This window comes from Oncorhynchus nerka, linkage group LG26, assembly GCF_034236695.1.
Source record: "Oncorhynchus nerka isolate Pitt River linkage group LG26, Oner_Uvic_2.0, whole genome shotgun sequence".
Taxonomy (NCBI): Eukaryota; Metazoa; Chordata; class Actinopteri; order Salmoniformes; family Salmonidae; genus Oncorhynchus; species Oncorhynchus nerka.
The window spans coordinates 2,915,492-2,930,944 of NC_088421.1; the positions used below are offsets into that span (position 1 = coordinate 2,915,492).

General features: G+C 42.5%; 1 protein-coding gene across 2 annotated transcripts; it reads left to right on the top strand.

Moving 5' to 3' along the window:
• Positions 1 to 8,582: 8,582 nt before the first annotated feature.
• nudt9 (nudix (nucleoside diphosphate linked moiety X)-type motif 9) lies at positions 8,583 to 15,244 on the top strand. 2 transcript variants are annotated; one of them, XM_029635313.2, is made up of 8 exons: positions 8,583 to 9,223; positions 9,421 to 9,705; positions 9,831 to 9,920; positions 10,358 to 10,444; positions 12,490 to 12,601; positions 13,402 to 13,548; positions 13,665 to 13,749; positions 13,990 to 15,244. In XM_029635313.2, exons 1-8 carry the CDS (start codon positions 9,132 to 9,134, stop codon positions 14,133 to 14,135), a joined length of 1,044 nt encoding a protein of 347 aa, XP_029491173.1. In that variant the 5' UTR covers positions 8,583 to 9,131; the 3' UTR covers positions 14,136 to 15,244. The 2 variants fall into 2 exon arrangements, with proteins under 2 accessions (XP_029491173.1, XP_029491174.1); XM_029635314.2 differs by lacking the exon at positions 8,583 to 9,223 and adding an exon at positions 9,230 to 9,325.
• The last annotated feature ends 209 nt before the right edge of the window (positions 15,245 to 15,453 follow it).

Here is a 15,453-nt window from a genome sequence, read left to right on the forward strand (position 1 = left end):
TCAAAATAGGAATACTTAATGTTAGATCCCTTACTTCAAAGGCAATTATAGTCAATGAACTAATCACTGATCATAATCTTGATGTGATTGGCCTGACTGAAACATGGCTTAAGCCTGATGAATTTACTGTGTTAAATGAGGCCTCACCTCCTGGCTACACTAGTGACCATATCCCCCGTGCATCCCGCAAAGGCGGAGGTGTTGCTAACATTTACGATAGCAAATTTAAATTTACACAAAAAAAAAAGAAGTTTTCATCTTTTGAGCTTCTAGTCATGAAATCTATGCAGCCTACTCAATCACTTTTTATAGCTACTGTTTACAGGCCTCCTGGGCCATATACAGCGTTCTTCATTGAGTTCCCTGAATTCCTATCGGACTTTGTAGTCATAGCAGATAATATTCTAATCTTTGGTGACTTTAATATTCACATTGAAAAGTCCACAGACCCACTCCAAAAGGCTTTCGGAGCCATCATCGACTCAGTGGGTTTTGTCCAACATGTCTCTGGACCCACTCACTGTCACAGTCATACTCTGGACCTAGTTTTGTCCCATGGAATAAATGTTGTGGATCTTAATGTTTTTCCTCATAATCCTGGACTATCGGACCACCATTTTATTATGTTTGCAATTGCAACAAATAAACTGCTCAGACCCCAACCAAGGAACATCAAAAGTCGTGCTATAAATTCACAGACAACACAAAGATTCCTTGATGTCCTTCCAGATTCCCTCTGTCTACCCAAGGACGCCAGAGGACAAAAATCAGTTAACCACCTAACTGAGGAACTCAATTTAACCTTGCGCAATACCCTAGATGCAGTTGCACCCCTAAACACTAAAAACATTTCTCATAATAAACTAGCTCCCTGGTACACAGAAAATACCCAAGCTCTGAAGCAAGCTTCCAGAAAATTGGAACAGAAATGGCGCCACACCAAACTGGAAGTCTTCCGACTAGCTTGGAAAGACAGTACCGAAGAGCCCTTACTGCTGCTCGATCATCCTATTTTTCTAACTTAATTGAGGAAAGTAAGAACAATCCGAAATTCCTTTTTGATGCTGTCGCAAAGCTAACTAAAAAGCAGCATTCCCCAAGAGAGGATGGCTTTCACTTTAGCAGTGATAAATTCATGAACTTCTTTGAGGAAAAGATCATGATTATTCGAAAGCAAATTACGGACTCCTCTTTAAATCTGCATATTCCTTCAAAGCTCAGTTGTCCTGAGTCTGCACAACTCTGCCAGGACCTAGGATCAAGAGAGACGCTCAAGTGTTTTAGTACTATATCTCTTGACACAATGATGAAAATAATCATGGCCTCTAAACCTTCAAGCTGCATACTGGACCCTATTCCAACTAAACTACTGAAAGAGCTGCTTCCTGTGCTTGGCCCTACTATGTTGAACATAATAAACGGCTCTCTATCCACCGGATGTGTACCAAACTCACTAAAAGTGGCAGTAATAAAGCCTCTCTTGAAAAAGCCAAACCTTGACCCAAAAAATATTTAAAAAACTATCGGCCTATATCGAATCTTCCATTCCTCTCAAAATTTTTAGAAAAGGCTGTTGCGCAGCAACTCACAGCCTTCCTGAAGACAAACAATGTATACGAAATGCTTCAGTCTGGTTTTAGACCCCATCATAGCACTGAGACTGCACTTGTGAAGGTGGTAAATGACCTTTTAATGGCATCAGACCGAGGCTCTGCATCTGTCCTCGTGCTCCTAGACCTTAGTGCTGCTTTTGATACCATCCATCACCACATTCTTTTGGAGAGATTGGAAACCCAAATTAGTCTACACAGACAAGTTCTGGCCTGGTTTAGATCTTATCTGTCGGAAAGATATCAGTTTGTCTCTGTGAATGGTTTGTCCTCTGACAAATCAACTGTAAATTTCGGTCTTCCTCAAGGTTCCATTTTAGGACCACTATTGTTTTCACTATATATTTTACCTCTTGGGAATGTCATTCGAAAACATAATGTTAACTTTCACTGCTATGCGGATGACACACAGCTGTACATTTCAATGAAACATGGTGAAGCCCCAAAATTGCCCTCGCTAGAAGCATGTGTTTCAGACATAAGGAAGTGGATGGCTGCAAACTTTCTACTTTTAAACTCGGACAAAACAGAGATGCTTGTTCTAGGTCCCAAGAAACAAAGAGATATTCTGTTGAATCTGACAATTAATCTTAATGGTTGTACAGTCGTCTCAAATAAAACTGTGAAGGACCTCGGCGTTACTCAGGACCCTGATCTCTCTTTTGAAGAACATATCAAGACCATTTCAAGGACAGCTTTTTTCCATCTATGTAACATTGCAAAAATCAGAAACATTCTGTCCAAAAATGATGCAGAAAAATTAATCCATGCTTTTGTCACTTCTAGGTTAGACTACTGCAATGCTCTACTTTCCGGCTACCCGGATAAAGCACTAAATAAACTTCAGTTAGTGCTAAATACGGGTGCTAGAATCCTGACTAGAACCAAAAAATTACATGGGCTTGCTCCTACCTATCTCTCTGATTTGGTCCTGCCGTACATACCTACACGTACGCTATGGTCACAAGACGCAGGCCTCCTAATTGTCCCTAGAATTTCTAAGCAAACAGCTGGAGGCAGGGCTTTCTCTTATAGAGCTCCATTTTTATGGAACGGTCTGCCTACCCATGTCAGAGACGCAAACACGGTCTCAACCTTTAAGTCCTTACTGAAGACTCATCTCTTCAGTGGGTCATATGATTGAGTGTAGTCTGGCCCAGGAGTGGGAAGGTGAACGGAAAGGCTCTGGAGCAACGAACCTCCCTTGCTGTCTCTGCCTGGCCGGTTCCCCTCTTTCCACTGGGATTCTCTGAGTCACTGGCTTACTGGGGCTCTCTCATACCATCCCTGGAGGCGGTGCGTCACCTGAGTGGGTTGATTCACTGATGTGGTCCTCCTGTCTGGGTTGGCGCCCCCCCCTTGGGTTGTGCCGTGGCGGAGATCTTTGTGGGCTATACAAAAGGGAGTCTTGGTCAGACTTGCCGAAGGCAGGGCGGGGGAGGGCTTTGTATGCATCGCGGAAGTTAGAGTAGCAATGATCCAGAATACTAACAGCTCGTGTCGCGCATTCGATATGCTGATAGAATTTAGGAATTATTGTTCTTAGGTAAGCTTTGTTAAAATCCTCAGCTACAATAAATGCAGCCTCAGGATGTGTGTTTTCCAGTTTACATAGAGTCCAGTGAAGTTCTTTCAGGGCCGACGAGGGATCTGCTTGGGGGGTGGGATATATACGGCTGTGACTATAATTGAAGAGAATTCTCTTGGAAGATAATGCGGTCGGCATTTGACTGTAAGTAATTCTAGGTCAGGTGAACAAAAGGACTGGAGTTCCTGTATGTTGTTGTGATTATACCATGAGTCGTTAAGCATAAGGTATACACCCCCGCCCTTCTTCTGAAGATGCATGAAGAAACCGGATGGCTGTACCGACTCTGACAACATATCAAGAGTGAGCCATGTTTCCGTGAAACAGAGAATGTTACAATCTCTGATGTCTCTCTGGAATGCAACTTGTGCCCTAATTTCATCCACCTTGTTATCTAGAGATTGGACATTGGCTAGTAATATGCTCGGAAGCGGTGGATGGTGTGCTCGCCTTCTGAGTCTGACCAGTAGGCCACTCCGTCTGCCTCTCCTGCGACGACCGCATTGTTATGGGTCGGCCTCTGGGATAAGATCGCATGTCCAGGGTGGAGGTCCGAACAAAGGATCCGCTTCGGGAAAGACGTATTCCTGGTCGTAATTATGGTAAGTTCACATCGCTTTTATATCCAAAGGTTCTTTCCGTCTGCATGAAATAACACTTGAGATTTTCTGGGCTAACAATGTAAGAAATAATACATAAAAAAAACAAATAACTGCATAGTTTTCTAAGTACCTGAAGCGAGGCAACCATCTCTGTCAGCGCCATTTTTGTGCTGCTCCAATGTTGTGTTGCTACCATGTTGTTGTTACGTTGTGTTGCTACCATGCTGTGCTGTTGTCTTAGGTTTCTCTTTATGTAGAGTTGTGTTGTCTTTCTTCTTGTGATGTGTGTTTTGTCCTATATTTATATTATATTTATTTTTAATCCCAGGGCCCCGTACCCGCAGGAGGCCCTTTGCTCTTTGGTAGGCCGTCATTGTAAATAATAATTTGTTCTTAACTGACTTGCCTAGTTAAATAAAGGTTCAATAAAAAAATATATTTAAAAAAATCACGAGTAATACAACAACAGATCTACTATCGGTGTGATCATATAGCCTACCTCAAATGTTGTAATATACAGTGCCTTGCGAAAGTATTCGGCCCCCTTGAACTTTGCAACCTTTTGCCACATTTTATGCTTCAAACATAAAGATATAAAACTGTATTTTTTTGTGAAGAATCAACAACAAGTGGGACACAATCATGAAGTGGAACGACATTGATTGGATATTTCAAACTTTTTTAACAAATCAAAAACTGAAAAATTGGGCGTGCAAAATTATTCAGCCCCTTTACTTTCAGTGCAGCAAACTCTCTCCAGAAATTCAGTGAGGATCTCTGAATGATCCAATGCTGACCTAAATGACTAAGGATGATAAATACAATCCACCTGTGTGTAATCAAGTCTCCGTATAAATGCACCTGCACTGTGATAGTCTCAGAGGTCCGTTAAAAGCGCAGAGAGCATCATGAAGAACAAGGAACACACCAGGCAGGTCCGAGATACTGTTATGAAGAAGTTTAAAGCCGGATTTGGATACAAAAAGATTTCCCAAGCTTTAAACATCCCAAGGAGCACTGTGCAAGCGATAATATTGAAATGGAAGGAGTATCAGACCACTGCCAATCTACCAAGACCTGGCCGTCCCTCTAAACTTTCAGCTCATACAAGGAGAAGACTGATCAGAGATGCAGCCAAGAGGCTCATGATCACTCTGGATGAACTGCAGAGATCTACAGCTGAGGTGGGAGACTCTGTCCATAGGACAACAATCAGTCGTATATTGCACAAATCTGGCCCTTATGGAAGAGTGGCAAGAAGAAAGCCATTTCTTAAAGATATCCATAAAAAGTGTTGTTTAAAGTTTGCCACAAGCCACCTGGGAGACACACCAAACATGTGGAAGAAGGTGCTCTGGTCAGATGAAACCAAAATTGAACTTTTTGGCAACAATGCAAAATGTTATGTTTGGCGTAAAAGCAACACAGCCCATCACCCTGAACACACCATCCCCACTGTCAAACATGGTGGTGGCAGCATCATGGTTTGGGCCTGCTTTTCTTCAGCAGGGGCAGGGAAGATGGTTAAAATTGATGGGAAGATGGATGGAGCCAAATACAGGACCATTCTGGAAGAAAACCTGATGGAGTCTGCAAAAGACCTGAGACTGGGACGGAGATTTGTCTTCCAACAAGACAATGATCCAAAACATAAAGCAAAATCTACAATGGAATGGTTCAAAAATAAACATATCCAGGTGTTAGAATGGCCAAGTCAAAGTCCAGACCTGAATCCAATCGAGAATCTGTGGAAAGAACTGAAAACTGCTGTTCACAAATGCTCTCCATCCAACCTCACTGAGCTCGAGCTGTTTTGCAAGGAGGAATGGGAAAAAATTTCAGTCTCTCGATGTGCAAAACTGATAGAGACATACCCCAAGCGACTTACAGCTGTAATCGCAGCAAAAGGTGGCGCTACAAAGTATTAAGTTAAGGGGGCTGAATAATTTTGCACGCCCAATTTTTCCGTTTTTGATTTGTTAAAAAAGTTTGAAATATCCAATAAATGTCGTTCCACTTCATGATTGTGTCCCACTTGTTGTTGATTCTTCACAAAAAAATACAGTTTTATATCTTTATGTTTGAAGCCTGAAATGTGGCAAAAGGTCGCAAAGTTCAAGGGGGCCGAATACTTTCGCAAGGCACTGTAATTTACAAAATTTCAGCAGCAGACCTGAAATTTGCTCAGTGCTGAAAAAAACGAGAGGGAATTTTGTAAGCAACCTATTGCTTAGGTAGGAATGTCTGTCACAAGTGCTTGGGAGGATGGGTCATGGCTAGAAGCTTTTCTCAAATTAATATCAGATTTGACATTTTGTAGCAGGTTAGGAGAACTTATGCAGCAGGTTAGGAGAATTAACATAGCAGGTTAGGAGAGTTATGTTAAGGTTAGGAAAAGGGTTAGGGTTAGCTAAAATGCAACAACAACAAAAAACACTTGACGTTCATTTGACAAAAGCTGGATCCCTTCTAGTCATGACCGGGAGGGAGGGTAGGGGACTAAGCAGGCAATGATTTGGGATCAAAACAAAGATTTTTATAACTAGCCAAAGATAGAAAACTGAGGTATAATATTAACCGTCGCTTCCACTGGGTTGTTTCAAATGGGAGCAAATGAATCATAGTGGGCAGAACAAGCAAAGAGGTGAGCAGAGCCAAGCACGAACTAGCAAAATCCTATTGGCGCGTTCTAGCAGGTGTTTGCATATTTCCGTTAAGGAACTCCTACTCTTTGAAGTATGCATGTGCAATAACTCAATTCACTCTTGCAACTCCTACAGAAAAAACTTTTGCAAAGGGTAAAATCTACAAAACGTAGTCCACTCTGTAACAGATTATAGTTTTGGGAACAAAAAACTGTATTGAGATCAAATGTTTTATTGATGAGAAAATTAGCAGAATGTTGGACAAAATCCATCTCACTCCATCTTCTCCCACTGCCGGCCACTGGGCTTCCTCTCATCACCATATTCGGTGGTGAGTGGAAATGCCTTCTTCTTCTTGTGAATATCTGGGAAAGACTAGATGCTTTTTTGGCATATTGCCGCCTTTTTCAGTTCAGAATGTGCATTCCACATTGTGACAAAAAATACTAAATAAATACAGGGCAAAGGGGAATGGGAGGAACTTAATTGCCACACCATCTTAACCCTGCACCTATACGCTTTCCCCCAAAACCCACCACCCCATCCCACTACTTTGGCCCTAAACGATCCTACACCAGGCAGTCGGCCTGGGAAGATGGAACCCCTTCTCTCAAAACTTCCTGTAGATCTTCTGCACTAAAATGTCTCACACCATAATATTTCTCTGCTGCTGCAACTACCACATCTATCTTCTGTGATTTCCGCTCCATCAGTGCAGTGCAGTTGATCACAATGGCTATAAAAGCAAGAAATGTAACCTTACTATAATTCATCCTCTCTGGCTCTCTCTCTCTTCAGGCCTACTCACTGTGGGCCTCCCAGTCGACCCACTCACCCTTGGGCTATCCTCTACTCTCTTCACTGCCTGAGCTTAGGAAACGTTCTTCCCCAATCGGACTCTGGCAATCTCAACCTGTCTCTCTCTCACGTCAGATTCCCAGCTGCATGGCCACCCCCCACAGTTAACACACTGTGCTTTCTCTATCCCAACTGTACACTCCCTCTGACTATGCCCTCCTGCACATTGTGGGATCTCCCTTCTACACACTGCTGCAACATGTCCGAATCCTTAGCACCTAAAGCCCCGAAGCGTGTTCGAAACATAGGCCCTCACAGAATAGCAAATATAACATTACCTGAGCTTATCAGGAAGAAACTCTGTATCAAAGCTCTACAAGACAAACAAGGTATTCTCAGTCTTGCCATTGCCACCGGGTCTACGTCTCACCAAACGGCAAGCGTCACAAACACCATAAGTCATATTACTTCGTTTGAAAACAGGAGATGTAGGTATGTACACCTTGAACGAAGGTGTAAACTCAGGAGACGAATCTCTGATCTTAACAGCGCCATTCTTACGCTTTCACGTCATCGAACCTCCTCCGTCCGTCTCGTGTTCCTTTTTTTTCCCTCAAATCCGTCTCGTGTTCCTTCTCTTTCCTCAAATCTGTATCCCACCGAAGATTATGGATAAACTGACAAGATATATGTATCTCCGCCCTAACAACAAGGCGGTGGGCTGTCTAGCTGTCCTTTCAATGGATTGGTGGATACGTCTCATTATTGCAATCCTTTTTTAAATATTCGATGAGGGTTGTTGATGTGAACCGCCTGTGTTCAATGGAGAGAGATTCTATGCTACTAGCCTCATGCCATGAATATGCATAGCCATCTTGAGACAACTCTAATATAAAGTTTTCTTTTCCCTCAAATTTGCCGGGATGTCACATGTCCTACTTATATTAGTACACTTGTAACAACTTAAGCATTATGAAACTTCTATTTGATCAGATAAACCTCATGTAGCAAATAAGACATACACTACTTGGGGACCAAATTTGACACTCATTGACCTCCATACCAAACCTGCTTGGTGTGCGAAACAATGAAAAACGCCACCTGCTGGAGGGAGACAGATTTTCCGCCGAGTTGGGCCTCTCTTCCTCTCTGATCCCTCTCGTGTCTACGCCACCAAGTGGAAATGCTAACCGGATGCTTCAGATTCATACATCCGGTGAAACATCTGGCTTATTGTTTTATTTGTAATCAAAGTGCAGACTGGCCGATCACGTTATGACGACATGCGGAAGCAGAAACACGGGTTGAAACTAAAGACAGTACAGTCACATATAGAACAATGAGCAAGATATTTCACCAGACCTTTAGGTGTGAAGCATCCGGATATCCACTCACTACCACATATGGTGATGATAGGAAGCCAAGTGTCCGGCAGTGGAAGTAAATGGAACGAGATGGATTTTGGCAGACGTTGTGCTAATTTTCGTTTGATTTTACACGCGCACTTCACAGAGTAGGACTTCCCTAAGCAGAAATATGCAAATACCTGCTAGAACGCGACAATAGGAACTCGCTAGCTTGTGCTTGGCTCTGCCCCCCGCCCCCTTGTTTGTTCTGCCCACTGTGACTCATTTGTCACATTGGAAACGAAAGGCTGTGGTGTATCTGTGGTACAGTGTGTTGAAACTGAATTAAACATCGAATCATATGAGCAAAGGCAGCTTCAAAATTATTTATGATTGCGCCGTCCGCAACAACACTGAAACATTCCTATACGATTCAGTGCGCTCCTTTAAAAAAAAAGCATAGCAGCGGACTTTCTGTATTTCCTGGTTACTGCAGCATTATCAATGTGTATACAGGCCTGTACTGTGTTGACTGACTGGTTATGATACGAGTGGGACGGAACTGGGTTGGGCCGATTCGAATAGCACTTAGCCTTTTAGGATTTCCATTTTGCCTCTGCACCTCAGGAATCAGGTATGGAATCTTACTGGAGTAATTTTGGAGACCTATGATCATTCTATTCGTATCATTAGGTAGTTATCCGTTCTTTTCACCTTCTGCCTTTTTCTCTGCAAGGTAGCTACTCCCTGTTTTATGTTACTATCGTCATAGAATGCTAAGATTACTTCAAATGTTACTTTTAGATGTTAAATCTCTCTCTCGCTCCCCAGGCCTCTCACCTCGTTCTCTCCTGACCAGTTTATTGGCAAAGTTAGTAAAAGCCTCAGTACCAGTGGCTGTAGTCTGTGTGTGTTACCGCCCAGTGTCTTCACCATGCCCTGCTCGGCCCCTCACAACAAGGCCAGATGCCCAAAGTACCCCGGCTCAGAGACACAGCGGTTCCCAGTGCCTGATGACAAAGTTGACTGGAATACTGATTGGCCCCAGTACAGACCAGTGGGCTACACTGCCCCATCTGTGCTCATCAAGCCTGTATGGGCCGATCAGGACATCAGGTGAGTGAGAGAGAGAGGGTTTCAAATTAAATTTCTCATCTGTTTTACTGACATGTGGCTATAACTGATTAGTTCATTTTATTGATGATTATTAAGTATTTTTACAATGTTGTATTATTTCACAGGTCTTTCTCCCCGCGGTTTAACGCTCTGGATGGCAATGTGGACAGGCGGAGTCACGAGGGAGACTACAGAGTGGAGCAAGGCATGCCACTGTGAGCCTTCATCCAACACAGTTCTACAATGGGGATCCTCAGCAAGATTACACCATAATACACAACTTCCTACTTACAGACAACGTCAACTGCATTCAAATATGCCAAGGATGCCATTTGTTGTCTCAAATTGTGGAAATCTCCAAGAAAATCATTCTTAGCAGATTTGAATTCTGTTGAAGCTGATGTCATCTTGCTGAGTGTATCTTTACAATCTCCAACATAATGCCTACTTGACATGAGCTGTCAGAACCAACTGTGGCAAATGTGTGACCCTATTCAAGCATTGACTAGCCAATGATAAGCTACCATTCTGCAGCATGTTACTAAGTAGTGTTTTGCTACAGAGTTCTACATGTATATGACCTCATATCAATTTTAAATAATTGAATGTGTAGCAATTCATCATACGTAAGCTAACTCTTGTCCTCCTGTAGAAATCCTCACGGCCGCACTGGTTTGACTGGGAGAGGTTTGCTGGGACGATGGGGACCCAATCATGCAGCAGATCCCATTGTTACCAGGTAACCTTCCCACTTTATTCCATCATCTCTTAAGCTATGCATCTACTTTTCAGATAACCTAACCTTCCCACAAACTCTCTTTAAAGTCAAACCAACTCCTGTGCCCAATGTTGGCCACCCCTACCCCCTTAGGGAAAGATATACAGTTGAAATCGGAAGTTTACATACACCTTAGCCAAATACATTTAAACTCAGTTTTTCACAATTCCTGAAATTTAACCCTAGTAAAAATTCACTGTTTTAGGTCAGTTAGGATAACCACTTTATTTTAAGAATGTGAAATGTCAGAATAATAGTAGAGAATTTATTTCAGCTTTTATTTCTTTCATCACATTCCCAGTGGGTCAGAAGTTTATATACACTCAATTAGTATTTGGTAGCATTGCCTTTAAATTGTTTAACTTGGGTCAAACGTTTTGGGTAGCCTTCCACAAAGTTGTGTGAATTTTGGCCCATTCCTCCCAACAGAGCTGGTGTAACTGAGTCAGGTTTGTAGGCCTCCTTGCTCACACACACTTTGTCACTGCTGCCCTCAAATGTTCTATGTGATTGAGGTCAGGGCTTTGTGATGGCCACTCCAATACCTTGACTTTGTTGTCCTTAAGCCATTTTGCCACAACTTTGGAAGTATGCTTGGGGTCATTGTCCATTTGGAAGACCCATTTGCGACCAAGCTTTAACTTCCTGACTGATGTCTTGAGATGTTGCTTCAATATATCCACATAATGTTCCTCCCTCATGATGTCATCTATTTTGTGAAGTGCACCAGTCCCTCCTGCATCAAAGCATCCCCACAACATGATGCTTCACGGTTGGGATGGTGTTCTTCGGCTTGCAAGCCTCTCCCTTTTTCCTCCAAACATAACGATGGTCATTATGGCCAAACAGTTCTGTTTTTGTTTCATCAGACCAGATGACATTTCTCCAAAGTGTACGACTTTTGTCCCCATGTGCAGTTGCAAAACATAGTCTGCCTTTTTTATAGAGGTTTGGAGCAGTGGCTTCTTCCTTGCTGAGCGGCCTCTTTCTTGCTGAGCGGACTTTCAGGTTATGTCGATATAGGACTCGTTTTACTGTGGATATAGATACTTTTGTACCTGTTTCCTCCAGCATCTTCACAAGGTCCTTTGCTGTTGTTCTGGGATTGATTTGCACTTTTCACACCAAAATACGTTCATCTCTAGGAGACAGAACGCATCTCCTTCCTGAGCGGTGTGATGGCTGCGTGGTCCCATGGTGTTTATACTTGCGTACTATTGTTCGTACAGATGAATGTGGTACCTTCAGGCGTTTGGAAATTGCTCCCAAGGATGAACCAGACTTGTGGAGGTCTACAATTTTTTTTCTGAGGTCTTGGCTGATTCCTTTTGATTTTCCCATGATGTCAAGCAAAGAGGCACTGTGTAGGTAGGAAGGTAGGCCTTGAAATTCATCCACAGGTACACCTCCAATTGACTCAAATGATGTCAATTAGCCTATCAGAGGCTTCTAAAGCCATGACATCATCTTCTGGAATTTTCCAAGTTGTTTAAAGGCACAGTCAACATAGTGTATGTAAACTTCTGACCCACTTGAATTGTGATACAGTGAATTGTAAGTTAAATAATCTGTCTGTAAACAATTGTTGGAAAAGTTACTTGTGTCATGCACAAAGTAGATGTCCTAACCGAAACTATAGTTTGTTAACAAGAAATTTGTGGAGTGGTTGAAAAATGAGTTTTAATGACTCCAACCTAAGTGTATGTAAACTTCCGACTTCAACTGTACATCTCTCTCAGAAGCGCCTATGACCCTCAACTCTGGACCTCGAAGCCCGTGCCACTGCATTTTTTCATTGTTCCCCTCTAATCATGTGTGTGCAATTAATGATTTAGACCAGGGACACCGGATGTGTAATTAATGATCAGGTAGAACAAAAAAAACAAGACTCCGGACCTCGTAGGGTAAGAGTTGAATACCCCTGGCCTATGGAGTTAGGGGTAGATTTGGGTACTGTAGTTTCCGTAGTTTAACCTGTCGCTACTGTATGTGTCACCGCCCTACAGGTGGAAGAGAGACTCAGCTGGACAGCAAGTGTCACACCCAGTGTCCAAACTGCCAGTTTTGCAGTTTGTGTCCATCAAGAGGAAAGACTGTGGGGAATGGGCCATCCCAGGGGTCAGTGGGATTCTTTAAACTCCTTCCTTCCTCCCTCATCTGTCTAACCCTCATCCTCCACATACAACACCCGTTCTGCCAGTCACATTCTGTTATAGGTCCCCAAAGCACACACATCCCTGGGTCACTCGTCTTTTCAGTTCGCTGCAGCTAGCGACTGGAACGAGCTGCAACAAACACTGAAACTGGACAGTTTTATCTACATCTCTTCATTCAAAGACTCAATCACGGACATTTTTACTGACAGTTGTGGCTGCTTCGCGTGATGTATTGTTGTCTCTACCTTCTTGCCCTTTGTGCTGTTGTCTGTGCCATAATGTTTGTACCATGTTTTGTTTTGCTACCATGTTGTGTTGCTACCATGTTGTTGTCATGTTGTGTTGCTACCATGCTGTGTTGTCATGTTCGCTGCCATGGTATGTTGTTTTAGGTCTATCTTTATGTTGTGGTGTCTCTCTTGTCCTGATGTGTGTTTTGTCCTGTAGTATTTCATTTTAATCCCAGCCCTTCCCCGCAGGAGGCCTTTTGGTAGGCCGTCATTGTAAATAAGAATTTGTTATTAACCGACTTGCCTAGTGAAATAAAGGTAAAAAATAATTATTCATAATAATACAAAAAAAAAGCTATTTCCTCCTTTCTCACCTGCTACTCCCTCCTCTTGCTCACCTAGTCCTCCCTCCTCTTCCTCACCTGCTCTGAACATCTGTATCATCTTGGCCTTCTTGGGAGCATAGGGTGTCAACCATGGCTCTACACCTCACTGTATTCTTATGGACGATGACGTGTGTTTGAGTGTGTAGGGTATGGTAGACCCGGGGGAGCTGGTGTCCCTCACCCTGCAGCGTGAGTTCTCTGAGGAGGCTCTGAACTCCCTGGCAGCTTCCCCCCAGGACAGAGAGCGGATCCACGAGCGCATCACTCAGCTGTTCAACTCGCCGGGTCTGGAGGTCAGCAGGCTAGAAAGAATTTATCCTCATGTATTTATTTTCATTTTGTATTTGTTTGTGTAGTTGACATAAAACACTTGTTTTCTTTCTCTCTCTGTCCTTCATCTACTTCTCAGGTTTATAAGGGTTATGTAGATGACCCAAGAAATAATGACAACTCTTGGATGGAAACGGTTGCTGTCAACTTCCATGATGATACAGGTAAATCAATGATTAGTCTTATGATATTATAGACCTTGATCAACAACAAGTTAAGGCAGTCTTATCTATGCAGGAAAAATGTTGACTAATTTCAATGAAAACCATGAAGATTTGGCTATTCTCACAGCAGGACAGCATGCAACATGTTTCCTTATCCTGTACATTTTCCCCCATTCTGCTCTTTATTTGTACACACATTGCAGTTCTCTGAAATGTAGATTTTTTGCTCTGGTTACCTAGGTAACAGTGTGAGCGAGCTCCCATTGCAAGCGGGCGATGATGCCGGGCAAGTCCACTGGATCGACCTTGACTCCGTCCTATCCCTCTATGCAAGCCACTCCCAGTTCTTGGAGGTGGTCGCCAAGGAGAGGCATGCTCACTGGTAACCAAGGAAACTGTCCTCACGTTCAAGAGGATTGGCCGGAGCAAGGCCCTGCAGCATTATCACTATGTTTTGGCATCATGGCCTTGGTCAGGGAGTAACGAAACAATGAGAGCATGTCTTCTTTTGAACAAATCATGTTCCCATCAGCCCTGATTAGAGGGAGTGGTTACAGAGTAACCACATACCATATAGTAAACAGTGAAAAGCAATAGGTAATATACAGTATAAATATATATATATATATACTATCAAAATGCATATTGAGGTTAGAAGCAGTAGAAAGGTCTAAGTAGTTATGGCCTTTTTATTTCACCATTATTTAACCAGGGGGAGAGTTGAGAACAAGTTGTCATTTACAACGGCGACCTGGCCAAGATAAAGCAAAGCAGTGCGACAAAAACAACAACAGAGTTACACGCGGGATAAACAAACGTACAGTCAATAACACAATAGAAAAGTCTACGTACAGTGTGTGCAAATGTAGTAAGGTTAGGGAGGTAAGGCAATAAATAGGACATAGAGGCGAAATAATGACAATTTAGCATTAACACTGGAGTGATAGATGTGCAGATGATGATGTGCAAGTAGAGATACTGAGGTGCAAAACAGCAACAACAACAACAAATGAACAATTAAATATGGAAGGACAGAAACATATATAGTGAGAAGAGCCATATTACAAAGCTCACTAGATGGCAACAACTATGAACCACAAAACATAGAAAAGGGTAATAAGGGCTAAAAACACACCACAAAGTAGTTTTAGCAAACTATTGACCCTACAGAAATGGTGAGAAATACATTTGTGTCCTTCCATATTCAAGGCAAGAAACACTTAGATCTCTAATGCTTCTAATCTTAATATGCGTTTTGATATATCTATTTAGAATGTGTATTACCTATTGCTGTTTACTATGTGGTGTCCACCAATGACTAATGTGTAACCACTCTGTAAATCAGGGCTGATGGGAACCTGGTTTGCTCAAAAGAAGATGCTCTCATTGTTTCTTTGTTACTCCTTGACCAAGGCCATGATGCCGAAACGCGTCTGAGTTTAGCTTTTGCTTCAATTAAAAATGCCGTGATCAAAAATAAAGGCATTTTAAACTATATCAGTCTATTTTGTTTGTGATGAAGCCAAGTGTTATGTAAACAAATATACCTTGGTATATGTGTGTAGGGTTAGTTGGTGGTGCAATTCTTTCATTTGATTTTGTATTACAAAAACGTAACATGACTGACCACATACAACTGCACAGTAGATGCATGTGCAAACGACATGATACAAAAGAAAAGGGAAAACCAGGAACTACACTACC